Source organism: Stegastes partitus, unplaced genomic scaffold (genome assembly GCF_000690725.1).
Source record: "Stegastes partitus isolate 25-593 unplaced genomic scaffold, Stegastes_partitus-1.0.2 Scaffold249, whole genome shotgun sequence".
Classification (NCBI taxonomy): domain Eukaryota; kingdom Metazoa; phylum Chordata; class Actinopteri; family Pomacentridae; genus Stegastes; species Stegastes partitus.
Genome location: NW_007577980.1, coordinates 528,682 through 552,202, shown reverse-complemented (window position 1 = coordinate 552,202; position 23,521 = coordinate 528,682). Strand labels below are relative to the sequence as shown.

The 23,521-nt window shown below is 40.8% G+C and overlaps 1 protein-coding gene across 1 annotated transcript in view; it reads right to left on the bottom strand.

Moving 5' to 3' along the window:
• Window positions 1–23,521, bottom strand: part of LOC103357354 (cadherin-4-like) — an 81,613-nt gene that overhangs the window by 39,188 nt on the left and 18,904 nt on the right. The window contains exons 3-4 of the mRNA XM_008281884.1: window positions 6,954–7,109; window positions 560–704 (exon numbers count right to left, since the gene is read on the bottom strand). Of these exons, the coding sequence (XP_008280106.1) occupies window positions 560–704; window positions 6,954–7,109 (301 nt within the window). The remainder of the gene's footprint in view (window positions 1–559; window positions 705–6,953; window positions 7,110–23,521) is intronic.

The window sequence follows — 23,521 nt, the reverse complement described above, 5'->3', positions numbered from 1 at the left end:
GGTGGAAGAAAGCAGGAAATAAAGAAATAAAGAAAGCTGGAAAAAAAGACAGCAAAAAAAAGAAAGAAAGAAAGAAAAGAAAATGAGCACCTGGACGCCTCTTGAGATCACCTCTGGTGCAGTAAACTCTGGCTCATCACACTCACACTCACACACAGTTGCACACAGAGAGCTCATCATAAAATGACCCAGTGGTGCTACAGCGTGGTACATTTAATCCTCAATCTCCTCTCCAGCCTGAGCACCCTCTTTGGTTTATGACCGCTGCTGCACCAGGCTAAATGAAAAGCCACTGTAGGAGACAGATTCTCCGTCTGTCTGCTAAATCAAGGGGAATGGAAAATTCTGTGTTGCGTCAAAGATTTACTGGTGTATCATACGACACCAATCTCTCCTGATATACTATCCGCTCTTCTTCTGTCCACCCATTTCTAAATTTGTCACTCTTCCACAAATTTCTTAATTTCCTTTTAATACATATGCCTGTCTTGTAGTTGTTCCTGTTACACACTGTACTCATTGTTTTCGAACATCAAACCACCCATTTGTGCGTCATTACCTGGTTTAGAGCCTTCATCCACGGAGCCATTGTACACCTGGTTTTTGAACTCGGGTCTGTTGTCGTTCATATCGATGACGAAGATGTACAGATCGATGGGGTTCTCCACCTGGTTCCCATTCATATCCACAGCATGGGCTCTCAGCTGGAAGACACAGGAGCAGAAGAGAAAAGTTCAGATTATAGCCCATAATTGTTGTAACAGGGGCAGAAAGTCATGAATTGATAAATAATTCACTCTGACTCTTTGATGAGCGCTTGTATTGGTTTTATGGAGACAATTATTGAGGCAAACATTTGTTGTTTGATGAAAAAAAATAAATAAATCATAAAATGAACAAGCTCTATGTAGCTAAAGTTTTCTACATTTATCTATCTAGTCCAAGGTTGCTTTTCTACATGGGATCGATGGTGCATACCCCATCGCATTTCAAAACCCCCCCCTTTTTTTTTTAACCCACCACTTTTGCAGTTTCAGTTTGATTTACTTACTAACATCTGTCCAAAAAGCACCATCTAACTGCCCAGCTGCCAAAACCCAGATGACAGAAAATAGAAGCTGATGAAAATGCTGACACATTCAATTGACTCATCTTAAGGTTTTACCGTTAGCTCACAGCTTTAGAGGCAGTGCAAAAGGATGTTTGCAGCCCTTAGTTTTGCCAGTCAGGCTGCAGCTATCCTAAACCTATGATTGGTGAACCTTGTATGAGCAGCCTGACAGGAAGTTCTGCAGAACACTAATCAGAAATGAAAAAAGAAAAATGATAGTTAAACCTTCTCTGAATAATTTTGGTAAAATTGAATACATGTGTTTCTTTATATTTGGATTTACAGGTGATGCATAACTTTATCTGAATAAAAACATCAAATCTAAGGCAAAAAAAGACCAGTCTTTCTAAAAAATCATTTTATTTTCAGGTGTCATAAAATGTAATATCAAACCATGTTGGACGAGTGTAGTTCTGATTAAAGTCTTTGGAGGTTGTATTTATTTCATTTATTTTTTCTGTATCTTGCATGATGCCTCTCTCAATTATGTTAAATATAACTTACTTCCAGAGTTATTGCATTCATAAAAAAAAATTCTCCCAATTTGCATTACAATGTATTATTTGCCAGGTCATACAACAGTTTGAGCCATTAAAAATAAAATGAGAGTGCTTTCCAAATTAATACCATATATAGTGTTTTTTTTATTTTAATTTTTTAAATGTATTTATCAATTAACTTCATGCAAAATGCTGTAAAAAACAAACAAACATACAAAAAAATCCACTCTACATTGAATAAACATTTAGCATGACCTAATGGACAACCTCTGAGGAAAAAAAAAACAACAAAAAACAACAACAACAAAAAATGGCAAAAACTGCCATTCCTCAAATGGCCACTTGAGGCTTCTCCCAGGGGTCAGTCCCTACACAATCCCACGTTAAAATGTCCAAATGTACAGCACCACTAAACATATTCACAGCCTGGTAGAATAATAGATGTTGGTCTCTATAGGTAATTTCATCTTTCATGACAACTGTGTAAAGGCCAATTTTCTTTTTCTTTTTCGCTACTCATTCCAAATTGCATACAGGCTTTAAGTTATATTTAATAAAGAGAGTGGCCACAATGAGTGACAGGTGGATACTGTCACAGAACAGACTCTGGTCCAGAGACATTGACAAAGTTCACCCTAACTCCACTGCCGCTACACCACTTTGATAATTTGTACATTTTTTATACAGATTATAGTGTGACCGCTCTTTGAAAAAGCAGTTTCTTCAAGGTACAGCCTTCCTCTAGGTAGGCTGTTCCTAAGGCCTTGGAAAATTTGCCATTGTCCTTTTAGGCCTTTGGTCTGGTTTGCTTCTGTAATGCCAGACTAACTTAAATAAGTTGAAATCAGAGGTCTAAGGAGGCCTATATGATGCAGGACTCCTTATTCAGTCGTGACTTGATAATCCGACACTAAATGTAAAACCTTCTTTTATGTCAGATAGCAAGGCTGTCGGATTGTCAAGACGGCGGTCGAGACACAAGGAGGGCTTTTGATGCTTGAAGGCTGATTTGTTGTTAATATTTATTGTTGACCAGTGCTTGTGCATGTTCCGGCCACTTCCATCTGGGGGGTGCGCTCCGATGGAGTGGAAGTGGCCGGAACGCACATGCCAGTTTAGAATAGTAGTCACAGTTCTGTTTCCACCATCGGTGGCGGTGGCGGTGGCGGTGGCGGCGGCCGTGGAGGCAGGGGAACGGTGGACACACTCCACCGTTACCATCCGTGTTTACTTCCGCAAACACTGAGCACGCTTGCTGCTTGTGACGCCGTTGTGTCCTCTGGAATCCAAGGTTGTCGGTATGTTAAGGCTATTTTTCATGGGTTCCGTTCGTTTTTCCTAAAATAGGATAGCAAGGCTTTCGGATTGTTCAGGGTCGAAATATCGAGTCAGTCGAGTCACGACGGTGCTGTTGGTAAAGACAGTTCTTTAGGACGTTGGCTCTGTGTTTGAGCTACTGTTGTGTTGCATATGAAATTCTGGGCTGATCAGATATCTCCCTGATGGTGTTGTGTGATGGATAACAATGTAAAGATCTAGAGTGTTTATAAATAGCATTCATATTCTGTCAGGTTGAAGAAGACCAGAATACCTCCCTGGACTAAACAAAGGGAGAAACAACATAAATAAAACACCAACCAGCTGAAAGCATTTTTTTTTTTCTTTTACGTGCACCTCTAAAGCCAAACTGAAAAACACCTCTGCACTGTCTGCACAGGCTGATTAAATCTGCATTATTGAATTACAAAGCCTAAAAACTTCAAAATAAATTCCTTAAACCAACAACAACAATATTAAGTAGGGTCAGAAGTAAAATTCCAGATATTTTTCATAGAGAAAAATTGCCTTTGCAACTATGTACGTTCTCCTAACTTCTTATCTCTTTTACACCTAGTCCCCAGAAGTTTTTATCTCAGCAGAAATCAAAACAAGAAACATCTTATTTCATTGAAAGTTCCCTCTGTTGTAAAAGCAAGGTGTCTGTTTCAGAATCACTGTGTTGGATCCCTGGCCAACATTCTGTCTGGTTTTGTTTGAAAGGGAGTCCTGAAATCTCTTCACTTCCCTCTGACTCCCCAAACACAGTCAGCCCATCTCAAATTCAACTCAGCTGTGCTCAGATCAATGGAATCACCAACTAGGATTTCTCACAAAGTTTGGACATGAAGTTATTACTGGAATCAATACAGGCTGTAAAATGTGTCCTTACTGCTTTCACTCTTGTGAAGTCTGAAGGAAAGAAAAAAACAACTGAACGAATGAAAATGAGAGCAGCGAAAATACGGGAATTATCAGGGAAATGTTCCGTTTAAATAAATGCCTGTGGTTTATTTTTTCACTCCATACATGAAGGTCAAACAAACTCCTCGGGTCTTTCTAAAGCCGTTTTGATTCCCTTCACCTTACCTGGGAATGTTTATATCCCTGAACATGACTTATTCAGTGATATTCCTGTCAGCTGGAAGCACTGGGGATGTTTGGTTTATATCACAGATACTATCTACATCCTGCTCCTAACAACACAGGCTGATAAATATTTATTCTGCAGAAACATCAGCAATCAATTTCAGGTGAGGGGCCTCCACCTTACTTAATGGTAGGGATATCCATCAAAAGCAAAGTTAAAGGAAGAGGAAAAGAGTCAAAATTGGAAGGGACTGGGAGAAAAATGAAAACATGCAAAGAACAGATGGGAACAAAGATGATATATTTCAACACGGCTTTTGCAGATCATATATATGAACAACTAAGGGAATGGTACTGTTTCCATCTGAGCACGCCTGATAGGAAAATGCTACCTGACCACTGCAGGAGCATGAGAGCCAGATAAATGAAATAGCCTCCAGGCTCGCTGTGGCAGGAAATAGAATAAGTAGCATTCTCCATCGACTTCTTCTCCTCAGAGAGGTGAAGATCCTCTCCACTGCTGCCCATCGTCTCCTCTCAACCGTCTGCTTCCACTCTGCACCTTCACCAAAATTGCGTCTTCAGGTCCCCCTAAGGTTAATTTGACTTTACTTTTCCCACTGCATTGTCTGATCCGTCCTGCACCCAATATCCGCGTGCTGCCATAGCATATCGCATCTTGTGTGCTGTAACAGGCTAGGAGCCAGGCCCCTTATCTTTCCCCACCCTCATCCCTCCATCCCGCATGAACCCACACCCTAATTCAATAACAGCAGGAGTCAGAGATTACTGCCATGTTTAAGGAAGGCAAAATGTAATTCTGGGCCCACATTAAAGTTATTATCTTGAAAGGAAGGGGGCGAAAACACACCGTACCAGGCAGCGCTCTGCATTTGGCAAGAGGCGAAATCCTGATAGAGATAACAGCAGACCCAGAAGCTTTAAGGTTGTTTTTTTTCCCCCCCTCATAAGAATGCATCTTGTTGCATGGTCGGTTTTGAATTTCAGACTGCTTATTCTTTTGAAATAAAAAGAACTAGACCGTTTGTTCTGTCCTTGCATGAAATATGAAGTAAACAAAAGAAAGACCACAAAGTCAAATACTAACTTTGTGTGTGTTGCAGCTTCCTGGATAACAATGCTTATAAATAAAACCTTCCCTGACTGTAAGGTTCTTGGATGGAGGATGTCCATGCTTCATACTGCTTTCATGTTGCTCTGACAACATCTGAAAGCCCTAATTAAACTGCAACACCTTTCTATACATCTCATACGGTATTCCACACCAGCTAACACTTCCTCTCCAACAAACATGCAGTTAACTTAGGCAGCCCCTTTGCAAGCATCCAGCTTTCTTAACAAATCATTTCATTGATTGGAGCCTCTCTTGGGTATAAATCTGCTCACCTCCCGCTGAAAGGTTAGACTTGCCAGCTCACCAGGATCGTAACTCAGACTAGGTCTCCATATAAATACAAAGATAGTGGCAGGTACAGAGACAGAGAAAAACCAGAGACACAAACTCAAATTGATGAACCCTGTGTTGAAGCTCACTACATCACAGTGTCTGTGAGAGAGAGACGAGTGGAAAGACTGGCTTAAGCAGCAATACAACAAGTTAGTACTTTCTTCAAATTTAAATGCAGTTTTCCCAAGTGTTTTGTGTATCTGTGTCTAGAACAGCATGCACAGCACAAATGTGACAGGAGAGGCACAGAGAGATGGAAGTTTCATTCAAATGAGGCAGTGCAGGTGTTGGTATTTTGTCAGAAAGCTCAGTATGCACGGAAAAAAAAAAAGATGACAGTATGTGCTGCATTGGGCCCAAAACATTCTTACAATACGGTTTATGTAGAGGTTAAGCAAACAATATGCTTTGGAGGAATTGGTGGGTATATTTTTGAAATGTGGACAGAGGCAGGCTAATTATGCAGCCTTTATTATATTCTAGCATGAAGACTGGAGGCACAATTACAGATTTCTACTGCTAGCTGAATAGCTGTTTGAAGGTCAGCGCTCTTCATAGGGAGTACATTTACAGTAACAGTTAAGTGCTTTTTTTTAATAGACATTTTGGAAATTATACTTATTTGCTTTCACACTGAGATTTAGATTTAAAAAAATAAATAAAAAAAAGATCAATACCACTCTCATGAATGTATGCTAAATACAAAGCTAGGCCAGAGCCAGGAGGTAATTAACTTATATTAGCATAAAGACTGGTAGGAAAGGGAAACAGCTAGTTTGGTTGCTTCCAAAGGCTAAAATATCTGCATACCTGCCCCTGTAATTTTTCCTAATGCATAGATTTGTCAGTGCAGTCTTTGTTAGTTGCTTGGCAACCTCATCATGCCAGCAAGACTACAGGAAGTCACTGGGCCCAGGCTGTGGCCCTGACAGCACATAACTTCCCATAATATCCAACCTTGTTATTCTAACGTTTCCGTGGGCAAGAGTGAGCAAGCAAAATGGCAATTAGTAAGATTTAAAGTTGTGAGTACGCAAAATTTGTCAACATAGCCAGGATTGCTGTTCCAGCCTTCTTTGAGTCTCTATGCTAAGCTACGTTAACTGGCTGTTGGATTTCGTGCTCAGAAATCAGTGGTAATAATCTCTTCATGTGTCTCTCAGTGGAAAAGCAATAGGAGCGTTGCAAATGCCACTCTATTTGTACACCCACACGTGCGAGCTCAGAAATTAAAGCAAATACTGTGTATCCTTCAATGTTTTTGTATTTTTCCCATTATTCTGTGACTCTTTCTGTCATGTGCGACTGCAGCGGGGAGGGGAGAGGAATGATTAATTACCACATTCTCTGACTTATACTTCAGTTCATCCAGATGTTTTTCATGCAGTGCTGCAAAACCTACAAATGAAAAGGCACAAGCTGAAAATGTCATTGTTCATTCCACCATCTGCAAGGTGGAGACACTCACATGATAAGAAGAGCGATGTTCTCGATCAAGAGGTTTGGTGACAAACATCTTTCCAAGCACGGGGTCAATATTGAACACCTCGTTGGGTGGTTGATCTGCTCCCACTCCAGTGATGCTGTATCGGATTGAGATGTCCTGGTCCTGGTCTGAACGAATCTGCATCACAACAAACAGAGGAACAGTCGATCAGTCAAGCGTTTAGGTCTCACTGCATTTCAGCAAGCCCTGCAACCTTTTCTCTTATTGGGTTTACGCCTCTTTTTCTCTCCTGCACACATTGTCTCCATTCCCAGCCTACTCCTATCGGTGCAGTTTAGACTGTGAGGTGTTTGTTATTCAAGGACCAGGTTGTGATATGCAGCCCTGGAGTTTTATAATTTTGTCCTCAGAAACCTGATATTGCATATTATTCATAGGCATACACACACAGTTGAGTTTCCATCAAATCAGAGGACATTACATGAACCTACATTAATATTTTGGATACTCACCTGAGCCATACCCACTTGCCTGAACGTACGTGTTTCACAGGCTTAAACAAAGTCTATACTTTAAATTTTAGGGATTCAAATTATAGAAACTTGCTTTTTGTGTCCCCAGAAGGAAATTGGGTCCTCACAATGGAATTGTGTAAACAGATTTAGGTCCCGACAACAGGGGTAATACAAGTGCACACACGCACACACACACACACATACACACACACTCTTATCACAGTTTGGCATTTCTTTCCTCTATGTATTCAAGGATTCCATTAGTGTTGCCGCGGGGAGCGCTATGCATTCTGTTTGGCAGAATTGGACTGCTGCAAAAAGAAAAAAAAAATGAATTCAATATTCTGGGGAGGGAGAAATGAAATCAACATATATTTACTGTTCATGTTGACAGTCAGGTAGTGATTTATAAAGACTTGCTGGAGCCACAGCGAGACCACAGACATGTTTTGAACCAAAATGACAATTAGATAGGAAAGTGAAAATATGAGGCTGTAATTGCTGCGTAATTAGGGAACAGAAAATATAACAATAAACAAATTTTGCAGAGGTAAAAATGGGCCAGAAGAAAATAAGTCTCAAACCTAGACGGTGCACACAAGAAGAAAATTATTTAATAACTGTGGGACATGGGAAGCAGAATGTTCTCTAAAAAATAGTCCTGCATTTTGGTTCAGCTTTCCTTGCCAGATAGGCAACTAATAGGTGCATTAAGTGCACTGCTAGGCCTGTGATTTGGACTGAAGTGCTGTGTAATTGGGACTCATTTGGAAGAGTTATTCAATTTAGTGCCCAAATAGAGTCCAAACCTCCAAGCATCCCATTTCTGTCCATTAACTACATGACAACCCGTGAAATCAGCTGGTGTATCAAAATGACTCAATCATACACTTACTCTAGTATGCAGGCACATACTGTACAGACACACACCCAAACACACACACACACAGGGGAATGGCCAACCTTTTTCTTCTAATCAATGACTATTTCAGTAGAGAGCCTGAGTGCACCAGAAGAGTAAGACTGTCCAAAGTTGTCTCCATCTTTCACCACTCGAGGAACCAATTTAGCCACACTTTTGACACGCCAGGAATTCTGCCCTGCTGAGAAAATAGCTGGAGCAACTAACAAGGACAAGGGAAGGACATACAGTATTAGGCAGGTGTCATCCTGACTTTTCAGACTTGTGGAATAAAAACCTGTCACCATTACAGAAACTGCTATTACGCCTACTTTCCTTCACTTCCTTTTTATTGGTATTAACTTTATCATCAGCGCTCTGTTACATTAAAACCGCTGTTCTAATCAAACAAGTGGGATCATTTATAGACACCTTCCCTCTAAGAATGCAAGAGCAGCTGTCACAACAGCTCACTAATTCTATTTGTGCATGTATATATGAGTGTTTTCTTTGGGGAATAGAAGGAGGAGAACGTCAGAATGCTTTGCACATATTGCAGTGAATTACTGCTGACAGCTATGATAATTAACGAGCTGCAGGCATCGACTGCTATTACTTCAAAGAAACTCCAGCCGTTAAACACCAACAAACTAACAAATATCCAGCAAGCAGCTTAGTTGAACTCCCAATGTACTGTCATTACCCTCCTGTATATGCAAAGCAAAAAGACGCTGCAGCACGGCGACTCCTATACCTCTCCCGTCGCATTAGAAAATACAACCAATTATTACACATCCGACTGACAAAGTGTAGCCCCTTTCATTTATCCCTCTTTTCTCCTCCCCTCTCCTTGTCTCTCTTTTCCCCTGCCCTCCCTTCTCTTTTCCGACTCCTCTCTCTCTCTCTCATCTCTTCTCCTCCCCTTTCTTCTCATCGCTCCCCTCCGCCGTACTCTCATCACTCTCTCTCCCTCTCTTTGCTTCAGGTCTCTGTGGGGACAGAAGCCATGCATGAAAAATGAAATTACTTCAATCCGTTGGCCTTGGCAGTGGCGTATAAATCCTCACCAGTTAGGAAGTGATAGCTCTCTATAATTCCATTTGGGTTTTCCCCGCCCCCCTGATTTCCCACCCGTTTCCAAGTCGTCCTGCTTTGGGTGAGGGGTGGGGGGTATTCAGCTGCATGTTTTCCACAGTCATTCCAGCCAATTAGCTCTCCCTCCCACAACGTTCACGTAGACGCTCGTAAGGCTGTTCAGGGATGGCGCCAGGATCCTTATCCTCATCTGTTTCCGCCCAATATTTGTGCATGATTGCATGGGCATACATATGTGTATTCGAGCATGCACGATTATGTTTTCTCCAGTGCACAAAAGACTTTGTTTATGCCAACTAATGATCTCAAGGAAGGTTTAGATTTAAGCATTGTTATGCCTCCAATTCTCATGCTGAAACCTATTTGGATAGTTCAGAATTGACAACAAGGGAAAAATGATGGCAAAGGAAGGATGTCTGGTGAATGATTAATAATGAAAGCGATAAAACTCATGTGTATGTACATGGCCATGCATTAACGGATCCAGTGATGGATGTCTTGAAAATGAATCCGCTAACTGTTGTTGCACGTTATTCAGTCCCTCACTTTCATCGCAGAGTATTATGACAGGATGTCATTTCTGTAGCGAGTAGCACACACTGTCATTCTGCCATTTTGACTTGAGAAAGAAGGGGAATGTGTTGGAAAAAAAGCCCAGCATGAGATGAACACGAAAAGCTCCTCATAACCACATAAGTAGTTTTTATTTTACTTTAATGAAAAGAAGGAAACTCTCTTGCTCCTGCTCCTCTTGTTACACGACTATCTTGTACCTCACGCTGGGACACACACACACAAACACACACAAAATGTCTCCATTGGATAATAAATAACAAAAGAGTTCATTTTCAAGAGCGCCGGTAATAATCAAAAACTGTTTTGTTTTTCTTTTTCTTTCTTTCCCCCCCTGATTTTTCCCTTTATTGCCTTAACAGTTTGTGTATATATGAGTCCGTGGGGGAGAGAGAGAGTGGACGACGAGCGCTCAGCTAAACGAGATTGATAGTGAGGCTGAGAGAGAGAGAGCGAGAGCGAGAAGCAGAGACAGAGAGAGAGAGTCATGACTGTATCATCCAGCATCAGAAACCAGACACTGTCTAAATGACCTATTTGTCGACGGATCAAAGCAATTCCCTTCATTACTGACAACTTGTCTGGTTCTTAAGGAGATCTTATCAGTGAGCTTAGCTCCCTTCTGCCAGGCAAAACTGAATCAAATGAGAAATTATCATGCCATCGGGTCTATGGGGAAAACAGAGGAGAGGAGATGAAGAGAGCGGAATGAATAAAAGAAGTGCCATTCTACCACCACAGCCACTGGGGTGCACAGGAATTAATTTTCGCTTAAAGATTTATGTTAACTAACCCTTTTAAAAGCATCCAACTACAAATATGTGACTACACATATACACTATGATCAGACACAATGTTGAAACCACTGATATTTTGTAGGACTCCTTTGTGCGGCTAAAGCAGCTCTGACAGGGACATGGACTCCGCAAGACCTCAAAGTTGCCCTGTGGTATTATGCATCAACATGTTAGCAGCAGAACCTAGTGAGGCCTTGTTTTTTCCATCAATCAGATGGAAACCTGGGAAGTTTAGAGTACAAGCAAACACTTTGAGCTCTTTGTCAAAGATTCCTGAACCGTGTAGCATTGAATATTATCCTGCTGAGAGAGGCCACTGAGAGCCGGGAAGGGGTGTATGTGGTCTGCAGCAATGTTTACGTAGGTGGTACATGTCAAAGTAACATCCAAATGAATGCCAGGAGCCAAACCGGAGCATTACACCGCCTCTTGCCAGCTTGTTTTCTTCCCATAATGCATCCTGCTGCCATCTTATCCTCAGGAAAATAACACGTATGCACTCAACTGTCCACATGTTGTCAATGAAAACTGGATTCCTCAGACCAGGTCACTTTCTTTCATGGCTCCATGGTCCAGTTCTGATGTTCATGAGCCCATTGTAGGCGCCTTCGGTGGTGGACGGATGTATGAATGGACTCTCTGACTGGTCTGCAGCTACACAGCTCTATACACAGCAAGCTGCAATGCACCTTTTCAATCACAGCCAGCATTGAGTTTTCAGCAGTTTGTGCTACAGTAACTTTTCTGTGGGATCAAACCACTCAAGCCAGCATTTGTTCCATCAATGGGCCTTGGGCACCCACAACCCTGTCTTAAATCTTTATACGTGCCCATTTTTCCTGCTTCCAACACATCACCCTCAAGAACAGACTGTTCACTTGCTGCTTAATTTATCCCACTTGACGAGTGCTTCTGCAACAAAAAACTCAATTACATCACCCAAGAATGGTTTTAATGTTTGCGGTGAATAGGTTTACAGTTCTATATATATTCTAAAATTGATTATATATAGTACATTTCAAAGAAGATGATTTCATACATGAGATATACATACTATTCAGTGAAACAAACAATGATCATTTTCATATTAATAATGCAGCTAAAATAAGGTTGAATATTGGATTGATATTCATCTGATATTAATATTTCAAATTAAAGCTAATCCTGTATCTACTGGATGTAGGGATAATCAGCTGTTAGATAACAGGTTAGTCATATCAATATAAGACTAAATGAAAATGTCATATGTCAGTGTGGTGTTATAGCGTCTTTATGCCTCGCCACACACACAACAACAAAAACAACAACAGTTATTATAGGTTTGATATGATCAGCTTTACAAAGGTAAGACATATTGCAAAGGTAGGGATTGAGTTCAAATAGCTACATATCAACACATTAGAATAGAATAGAATAGAATAGAATAGAGTAGAGTAGAATAGAATATAATAGAGTAGAATAGAACAGAGTAGAGTAGAATAGAACAGAATAGAATAGAATAGAACAGAATAGAATAGAATAGAGTAGAGTAGAGTAGAGTAGAGTAGAGTAGAGTGGAATAGAATAGAATAGAATAGAATAGAATAGTTCTTTATTGTCACTGTTGAAGCAATGTTAAAAAGACTGTTACAGCAGTGAAATATTGTTGTAGCATCCTTTTGTGGCAGCAATACACAGGTTAAAAAAATAACGTGAAAGGAGAGATGAATATATAAAGTATTAAAAAAAAAAAAACTAAGGTAAAGGAGGTATTTACAGTACACACTACAGTATTTACAGCAGACGGCATTTACAACAGTGTAAGTGGCATGTGCATATATGCAAATTCTAATCCAGTGCAAATTATTGTCCCGAGGTAGCTAATAGCTAATGTAGCCCTTCAAAAGATGGCAAATGGACTGCACTTGTATCGCGCTTTTCTACCTTAGTGGCACTCAAAGCACTTTACAATGTTTTCTCATTCACCCATTCACACACACATTCATACACTAATGGCGACAGAGCTGCCATGTAAGGTGCTGCCTGCCATTGGGAGCAACTTTGGGTTCAGTGTCTTGCCCAAGGACACTTCAACTGTGGAGGGGCGGGGGATCGAACCGCCAACCTTATGATCAGAGGACAACCTCTCTACCACTTGAGTCACAGCTACCCAGATATTTAGTGTTTTGTTTCTTTTCACATTTTGTCTTATTTTGGTTAAATTATTACCACTGCAAACAACAGTACATAAGTCTAAGTGCTGCATGATGTACTGTACTGTTAAAACGAATGGTTTCAGCTTGCTGTTTAGTACTTTGCACTCTTCTGTTTTGCTGCTAACTTTTCGGGCCTACTTCAGTGAACATTCACTTTGTTGTGTATTTTTTTTTTCTCTCTCTTTGAGGTAAGTAAAAACCCACATTTAAACAAAAATCTGAAAGCATCATGCCCACCAGCTCAGCTCTTAACACAACCTGAGGAAGCTCTGCATGAGTTTCTGTAGTTGCTTGTCTTGGCTGGCTTTGTTTCTCTCTCTTTTTTTTTAAGGTGTTTAAAGTTCAAACTCAGGCAATGGTGGGCTTCACTGGTTTGTGTGATACCAGAGTGTTCCTGAGCATATTACCAATGCATTTGTTTGCCTCAGCATTCAAGCTTTTCCTTAGCCCACGCAACTCTCACCACGGCAGATTAAGAGAGAAGGCGCTATAAGTAAACAAAGGGGAGGAACATGGAGAGGCTTAGGGCTCCAGTTTTCACAATTCAGAATAAAATGTTGCCATGTTCACAGACACCGACGGCGCCGGTATACTCAGTGAGTTCGCATGTCTGTCCTCCTCACCAAAAGATAGTGGCTTGAAAATGAGGAGACCGGAAAGAGAAGATCAAAAGATGAAGATTTAAATCGTACTTGATACTGCTTTACAGAAATACAAAATGAGGCATGTTAGCCTTCCGATGAAAGAGAAACAGAACGGAAAAATGATTGTATTGTGTTGTTAAATGTGTTGCTTTTCCACTGTGTGATAGACTTTCTCTCCATTGGCTGTTAGCGCCTCATTCCAGATATTTTTTGGATCTGGATTTTGGTCCTCCAGGAGATCCGGCAGCTCCTCTTGTCTCTCCTTTCCTTGTGTGCATGCAGTCCTTCCCCTTTCTCTCCCTGTATTTGTTTCCTTCCTCTTTTTGTGTGGATTGTATTTTAATTTAGCTTCTTGTGTGTTTGTGTAGTCTATCCTCTTTGTCATGTGGCTCAGGCCTCATATGTTTAGAACAGGAACAGGCTCCAACATCTGCGTACATTTTGGCTCGGCTTCCAAGTAGCTAGAACACCAGAATTTTTTTTTTTTTTTTTTTAAACCTCCATGGCCAGTGAATCCCATATTGAATTTAAAGTCCCATTTTTTCCTTTCTTTAGTCTCTTCCTCTGGCTCTGTCACTAGGGATGTATACATACATGTGATAATGCAGCAATGCCGCTGTTAACAAACGCTGTTAACAAACATTGCAGTAAAAGGTTCAACGAGTCGGCGAAACAACAGCAAAATGCAAAATTCATGAGATGGGGGAATGACAAGTCCTTTGTTTAAATATTTATCTACCATGCAGCATTTTAAAGTAAGAACTAGTGGGATTGTTTGATAAATTGCTATTTTTACTCAGAACTAACACACTGTATTCTGTGACCTGTCAGATTCTGTGACCTGTAGCATTGCAACGAGCTCGCCTTCAGGTAATGCTAAGTCCACTTGTGCATTCAAAATATCAGCAATTTATTTAGGTGATATTGACTGAATGACAAAGAAGGATGAGCCACTTTTTCCACTCTGTCATTTTCATTGCACTGACCAGCTGCTTCCTAATCCTGTTCTTCAGTGTATTGGTGCATGTATGAAAAAAACAAGCAATACATATCTAAGTGATCTTTTTCACATTTGAGAATACAGGTAAGGTTGAACATAATCTGCAGGTTAGCATGTACAGAGACACCTAATTACCATATGCATCGCTGCAAAGTTCTTGGGGCTTTGTGAATTAAAGTAAGGCAATTACCATAGAAATTACACAAGAGTCTCAGTACTGTGAGTATTTGTGTATTCAGGGAGATGGTTCAGAATATGAGTTATTATATGTATTTGAAGTCATAGCCTAAGGTAAACTTTCCCTTATCTGACTAATGTCAGTCAAAGCAGATTCAGACAAAGAGAATAATATTCACGTTCAGTAAAAAAAGCAAACACTCTATGCACTGTAATTTTTTCAGCATTGTACACAGAAAGAAAACGAAAACCTGCTTTAAAATAACCTAAAATAACTATTCCATTATTTTTTTTTTCATAAATAATTTACAGGTTCTAGCCTTAATTTTGCATAACATGTATTTTTTTGGCTTTGTAATATTAAATAAAGAATATTTGCTTGTGTAAAAACGCTATATTGTAGAAAAGTACACATAATTTTATCTAAAAACAATCTTGTATAAAATGTCAAAATGCTGATTTGAAAGTAGTAGTTCAGTTTTAAATTGCAAGAATCTCCAGTTAATTGTAAATCATGTTGCTTTCATATAAAATTTAGTATATCGAGAAAAATTGTTCATGAAAAATGAATTGATTTACCTTTGAAAAAAATGTGAAATCAACATTAATCAACACTTTTAATTATAATCATATTATCACATAGGTAGTTTTAGGTCATATCAAGTATAAATCCGTTTTTTGACACAACTTTACATAAATATCTTGTACATTTAAAAAAAAAAAAAGGTTTTCTTACATGTAATACTTTAGAAATTTTATGTTTGTACTAAAAAAAAATCCGATCAGTCAAACAAACAAATCTGTACACCTCCAATTGTTTATTACAGTGTATCTGTATCTGCAGTTGCAACTTGTCATCAAGTTTCTTTTTACTCATTCTATTTTACTGAAGCACATGACATATAACGGCATGCCTAAGGATGGTGCAAGCATTAACAGAGGTAAAACTTGTCTATATAGCAATGGGAGAAAGACATTTCTTGAAACCACTTTGCAGTCAGTTGAATAAAACCTTCAACTTCAAACACATTAAAAGAGAGGTGTCCTTTCAACATGAATCATATTGCATCTCTGTGCATTGTATCGTCCAGACAGCTTCAAACGACTGGAAGGCTGCCTCTGTGAAACTGTCTTTAAATATACAAGACACCTCACATTTTTAGATGAATGGAAAGTAATTTTTAACTTGAAATTTTAAAGTAAAAAAAATAAATAAAATAAAACAAAAAAAACCGAGTTATAGAGTGTGAGTATATGCATTCAGCTTCCACACTGATTTCTACATGAATGTTTGAAATAAAAACAGACAGTAAAGCTGTTAAAGAACCACAAAAATAATGTCATGAAATCCCTCAAAACTGAGTTCAACTACCTTGATTTGGCACTTTAACAACATTGTCTCAGTAAAAAGCATCACAATCTGGCTTAAGAGTTTCAGAAGCAAACATAAAAAAGAACATATACACACACAGAAACAGACAGCGGCCTGTCATGAGTGCGTCACTTAGGTGTGCTGGCGTTTCAACGTGTGACACTGGTTCAGTGAGCAGTAGGACAGCAGACACAGTCTGTCATTTGCAGACAGCAAAGACAGCAAACCCCTAAAGAGCTAAAAGCCAGGGCTTTCACAGCTTTAAAGCCCAGCAAACAGGGATAGCCACTCCAAACACAAATGCCGATAGGAACAAAGAGAGAGATATGTTCTTTCAAAAGGACAGTAAAGCCTAACAGGCCCATAAGAAATACAGGTATTGGTCAGCAGGTCACAAATAGACTGGTTAACTCTGAAGAGAAAGAGCCTCTACAAGAGAAAGGTTTTTAGGTGGCACTGCATTTCACATAAACGCTCCATCTGTCAAATGCACTGTGGTGCATGGACAGAGATAAAAAGACACCTTGTGTGTTTTGCTGTGAGTCAGGAAAGTGTCTGCATTAAGAGCTTTCCTGTGGCATTTTTAAAACACAGACTTTTGCTCAGACTTTGATGTTGAGCATTGTATCTTTTCAAAATCCTGAACAGGGTTGATCTCAGTCTAAAGTCTGGATTTTCGAAATGCACTTTCTATGTAGCACATAAAACACAACCTGTTTATCTTTTAGCGTTAGCTGGCGAGGACGGAAAGGAGCCTGCATAACCATGTGACGACGTTGAAGAATGAGTGTTTTTGACTAATTAAGCTGGTTAAATTGGAAATTGGCGTTGGTGTGTTGCACAGTGTGTTTGAACACTAACGTTGCTGGTTTTAAACCACCAGGGTGGCCACGAGCACTTTAACAGAGCTTGTGGTGCCATGGTTTGTTTATCCTAATGACTTTAGTGACTCTTCCTTTAGTGCAACCAGCAGTTCAAGGTTTTTATTTATCTAGCTAAATCCCCAAATCTACTGGTACAAAAGTTTGCACAAACATTCATGGATCCCCAATGAAATGTCCTAATCACTTTGGAGGTCCCTTGACTTTTTCTCTTGCACCATAAGCAGCTTGACACGTTCATTTTTGAGTGAAATATCTGAATGAAAGTTGGTGCAGACGTTCATCCCCCCCTCAGGGCCGTTTAACTTCCAATGAAACTATCAGCATAACTTTTAAATTTGTCCAACACTTCGGTTAATGAAAACACCCCACCAGTGCTAATGGCATTCCCATCAGCCACAGCTGCTTTGTGTTTTGAGGCGGGCATTTTGGCGCACATTGTAAATATTATAAACATCAGCATGTTAGCGTTGTCATTGCGAGCATGTCAGCATTTAGCTCAAAGCACCGCTGTATAGTCTTACAGAGAGGATAACATGGCAGACTCTGGGTCTCTTAAGAGGTTTGGTCATTATTCATGCCCAGGCTACAGGATAAGTTCTAAATCTCTCCTTCTTCTTTTTCTTTCAGGCAGGAAACAACGAAAAAAGGGGACTCCTGTTTCTCCCAGATAGGCTGCGCTGCTAAATCACAGCTGGTTAAACCTAAGTCATGTCCTTAATCAACCTGTTTCATGACTTAGTTGTTCTCAGGGCCCATTGTGTTTTGAAACATCTGCCAGCATGAATGGTGATTTTCATTATGGCTCATAAACAGCGCACTGACATGTCAATCAAATCACTATTTTAACATCAGAAAGTTGTGAAAAAAACTAAAATACAACTTACCACTGGCACCAGTGTTGCAGGTTTGACGATACTGATTTATTTTGCAATGAATGATTACAGAGACCCGGGTGACAAGAGAGTTGTCTTTTTTAACTTTACTGCCACACGGCACCCGAACATGCACTGACAGGTTTATGTCATGCAATTTTTTTTAGATTAATGAACAGAACTGGCAGGAAAGAGGGCCAAAAAGATGCGACTTGTAGATGCATCCTGCTTAGCGGTCTATTTCAGTACGTGTGAGAATCAAATGGAGAGACTGAGTGCTCCGTGCGCTTTTGTGTTATTTGAATGATGGCTAGAAGTGACGCAGGTGAGATTATTAAAAGGCCTTCCTCCACATTAGTGAAAATAACATGGAGTAATAGAAGTTAAGCAGTGAATGACTTTTCCAATTATTGCACTGTGAAAGGAGTCTGGTCTTTAATAGTGCAGGCTTATGGCAAATTAGAGGTGCTATTCTTCCTGGAGGTAACAATGGAATGACTCGCCCTCCGCACTCCCCTTTTCCCAGACTGGGAGAATGAAAATAAGACAGGCATTGTGGTGGCTGACAAAAGCGGCCGCACCCCTTAGCTTTGGCTTAGTGGGGTTAGAGTGTGAGGGCTGCCATCTCACTATTAGCCCTCTCTCCCGCTCGCTTGCTCTCTGTGTCACTCTTTTTCATTAGGAGATTGATTAAATTGTGAAATTGGGAGTGTGATGGATGCATGAATGACTTCTCCAGTCGCTCCCCTAAGCTTTGACAAGGACAATATCAAGGACCCCCTGCTACTCCCTTTTCCTCCCTCGTCCCTTTATCCCCAGGAAACCCAATCTGGGTAATTAGAGTAAAGAGTGTCGGAGACTTGTAAGAGAGAGAGAGAGAGAGAGAGAAGCACAGCGAGAGAGGATAACAGTGGCACAAAATCTGCTGCTACTGCACTTTTCCCAGCCATTAATGCCCCCCTCCCTACCTCCCTCCCACCCTCAACACACACTAACACACACACACACACTTTTGCACTGTCCACCTTTTCATATCCCACTTCTTCCCTCTTTTTCTACCCCCTTCCTCCTTCTTCTCCTCACTTGCTAAATCCATCAGGCAGCAGTGAAGAGGAGAAATGCAGACTAGAGGGAAAATGAAGGGAGGAAAAAGGGAGGAGAGTGAGAAAAAGGGAGAGAAAATGAAAAGTAGCAGTGAAGTGACTGCATCAGCAGATCTGTGTAGCAGAACATGAGCCCTTTTGGCAAAAAACGTGGAAACAGGAAGAGCAGAGGGGTTGCCAGGACCTGTATGATTGGATATCCGTCTGGTTGGGCGAATCCACATTGTGAGAAAGCGGATGGAGTTTTCCCCCTTGATCGGTTGAGACCTTTGCTGATAGAGTAAATTTGTCTTGGATTGTCTCTGTCTGTCCAGTCAGACAAACATCCAGTTACATCATTCCAGGGACACATTTCCAGTGGACACAGCTGTAGGGGCTGTTCGGAGAGAAAAGCTTACAGTACATTCCCCTCAGCCTACAGAGACAAACACTTCGACGATATCATGAGGTAAACAGACGTCTAAGGACACAGCTGTGAGTAGAAATGCGAAGGAGGAAAGGTGTTCAGGTAGAGGCGGGAGCAGTATGCACGTTTGATGTTGACTGGAAGCCTGACAAAATGGGCTGCTCCCTGCCAAGCCTGCCCCTGCCAAGCACAGGCAGAAACTGAAGAGGGGCTGGACCTTGCCATGCTGCTGCTGGGTGTTTTGAAAAGTTGCACATTCACATGTACATACGCACAAACACAAAGACACACTCGCTTACCCAGACGTGCGCGCACGCACACACACACACGCACACAGTCGCACCACAGTCTCTAAGAGTGTGTCAGAATGTTTCCCAGGATGTTCTGGCTCCCACTAACCAAGCGAGGGATTCTGCTTGGCAAACTCCACCTCAGCAAGAGTCCAGCTGTCATCTTGACAAATGAACCTTGGAAGAGTTAGGAGGTGTGTGTATATGTTTGTACAGCCGTGCATGTGTGTCGGTGGATCAACGCTTGTGTATTTTTGCTTCAGCATAAGCATGTGTATCGTAAGGATGACATACAGATGGCTGGCGTGCATGAGGGTTTTGCTTTCTTCAAAAGCAGCTGGCCTGTCATTCCTTGATTGATACAAATCAGAAAATGGATCAGAGCCCGCAGAGGTCAGCGTCTGTCAACCTCTTTCTATTCCCGGAAGTTGTCAGGAAAAACATTGCCGAAAATTTGGAAACGCACCAGAAACCCCAGCTGACGCTGAGTCTGCTTTAAAGTGACACTGACTACATAACAACCAGTATAAATCACCTGTTTTAAAAAAAAAAAAAAAAGCATTTTGCACAGCCTCAGATGAACCATATCATCGTCTCCTGTATGCTGCGATGCAAGACGCCGTGCGGAGAGCTGTGCATCGCTCCCATAGCGGTTTTATGAACAATGTTGGATGTAAATCTTTTATGAAGCCTAAGGAGTAAATGTTCTTCTCTCCTGAAAATACAAAGCAAATATAAATGTATAAAGCACCGTCAAGGAGCACTGGCAGGAAACACTCATAAGTGTGAAGCAATGAGAAATATGCAAACTTTTTATCTGGTGCTAAACTGTTTATCTTAGGAGCTGCTGTATAGTGAGATGCTGTAAAGCATTTCATTGCACAGTGAGACATTTTATTTTCAAACATGCACAGTGGTGATGTATGTATGTGCTCTTCCACGTTTGTGTGAAAATGCATTTGGGAGGGCTTACTGGCATACAAAAAACACGATCACCCCATGACAGCATCCATTATACCTCCATGAAAAGATTCTGACGGAAGCCTTTCATTGTCAATGGCAAATAGGATCAGGTTATTCTGGTGCAAGCCTCAATTTTGATTTCCCTCACATTTTTACCTCCAGGAAAAGAAAGAGCCAAAGAGGAGGAGATGGAAATACACAAGCACATTAAGTGAGATTAGACTTTTACATCACATAACTTGCATCCAAAAGCACGTTAATACAATATCATGCCCAAGGACTTTTCCCCTCACAATTACTCTATTCTCCCTTTCCCTGTAAAAGCTGCTGCTTTGTGAGCTTTTATTTTTGTTTTGCATGTCTCTCAGGTGCACATGCAAACATTACTGTAGAAGCAAACCAGATGGGTTTGCATCGTATACTGTGATCTGCATGCCTTTTGTAATCTCCGTCTGTCCGTCTACCTGCCTGGTTTCCTCCGTATCGTCCTTTCTGCTCCGTCATTCCGTCTGTCTGACTACCAACCTGTCCCCTCTATTCGACCGACCTTGTCTCGTATCACCAACGATCGCCGCCACCCTCAGCCCCCCCAACACTTCATTACTGGTCCCCGCCTCCCCGCGTCCCCATCCAAATATCTTTCTTCCAATTTCACTGCACATTATTTTTTCATGTCTTTGGAGAAATAGAAATTCTTGGCTCTCCTTCATCGTACTGATCCACAGGGTCGCCGAGGCCAACCTCCAGGGGACCAGACAGAGGCTGTTTGTTAAGCTGTTATTTATCTCCTTCATAAAGTCCTCCTCATCTCCTATTAAAGAGCCCAGAACTGTTGCCCTTGACTCACACATAACTCTTGTGTCTTTTGGTGAGATGATTTACTGTTTAATTTAACACCAACTGAACCCAGGAGGGAGCCCGCCTGGTGCTGCCTGATGTCATATCAGAGAGGAATGTGTTGGGGGGGATTTGCGAACATGTGCGTGTTTATCTCGTATGTGTGTGTCTCAGCTGCCTGTGCGTGTATGAGTGAGTGGGTGGCTGAGGCGTTTTTTTTTTCTTTTAAATTGTTTGTTATTTTTTCACTGTAAAGCCTTAGTAGTAGCGGCGGTGGGCCTGGTTGTGTGCAACGGCTGGAATGTTTTCTCTTGAAAAATAAACCCGAGTACGCCTGATGAACATGTTTACGGGACTTCACGTGACTAATTTCAAAATAATGAGATACTAAATGGTGAAAATCACAGTTCAGTCTCACATCCCTGAACACAGGAGGAAACAAAAGCTAAATGATGTTGACTAATACGTGGATGCAGAAACGATTAGTTTTTCTCATCAATAATATGAGATTGCGGAAGACTCAATTTTCTCGGGCTGATAAATGTAATTACATTAATCTCACTTCATTTTACAAGAGGAATTGAAATTAAGTTTGTACATGCCCCAACAACTGCTGTACAAAGACTGTGGGGTCTTTTAGGAAAGTGGTGAAATGTTAAGACATAAGCACGCCGCAATGGGGCTGTTAAAGAATCTATAAAACTATGCTTTACCTTTTCACGATTGCCCTAAATCGCCTCCTTCCGTGAGATATTAATGTGCCCTCAGGCGCTCACCTCTTCTCTTAAACATCCAAGTCTCATGCGATACAGAAGATGGTCAAATTGCTTTTATGGTCAAATGTTTCATTAATGATCTGACCTGTCAAAAATGACAGGAGTGAGCATGTTCTTCCATCACAAAGACTCCATTAGCAGGAGTAACAATGTAAAGCACTTCCAGCTTCCTCTAGTGTTTCGCTCCCGCCATCAAAACTCGGAGCTGCAGATCCAGCTATCGTAAGAGCAGACTTTCAAAAAATAAAGATAAATAAAATCTGTCATTACATCTGAATACTTCTATTTTACACTTGCATGTTTCAAGGTTGAAGCACTTGTACACAGACTAAATAGTTGTTATTTGGAATGATGATATTTTTTAAGGTAAATAAAATGTAGTTTGACTGTAATTAAGCAAGAGCGTCTACAGCTACACTAACAACTCACACTTATGTTGTTGGAACCAAGCGCGGTAGCATGATAACATTCATGAATTAGCAATGAACACGACTAAAATAAGGAGGCTGATAGAAATGTTGTGTTCTTTAGGTATTCAGTTTTATGCCAAAATAGAGGAGAAATTACACAAGTCTAATGATGACACAAGAGGAACAGGATGAAAGTAATAACAACATACCCTGAGGGAACATGAATACATGTAGCAAGTATCTTGGTAATCCAGCCTGTGAAGGACATTTAGAATTTCTTTCTAAACACATCGTTAATGTCAGAAAAGAACTGCTGAAAATATGTGAAAAGTTCTTGAACTCTGTCATAATGAGTCTTTGACCTTTTTTAAGCATTTTTGTGTTCAGGAGTTGCATGACCCCTTCCTGCAAACACTATAACATTCTGAAAACTAGAGCATATTGCATCAGCGGCTCTCCCTCTGGATTTAGGAGTTAGTACACCTACTACAGCCCACAGTTTGCTAAGGCTTTCAACCTGCAAATGCATCTTGCCTGGATGCTACAATCTATAGAAATGCTCAGTCTCCTTACCTGAATTTCCTCAGAAGGATGAAATGAAGGAGATAGATTTTGTGAAGACGGAAAGCTGAAGATCCCCACCAGCACCCACCTCAGCAGTGATCACTTTACACAAACTTTCATCACAGACAACGAGGATTCACAGATTATGTGTTAATCCAACTATCTCTCTCCCTTGTCCTCAACAGCTAGTGCCATCATTGGCAGTACACGCTCGC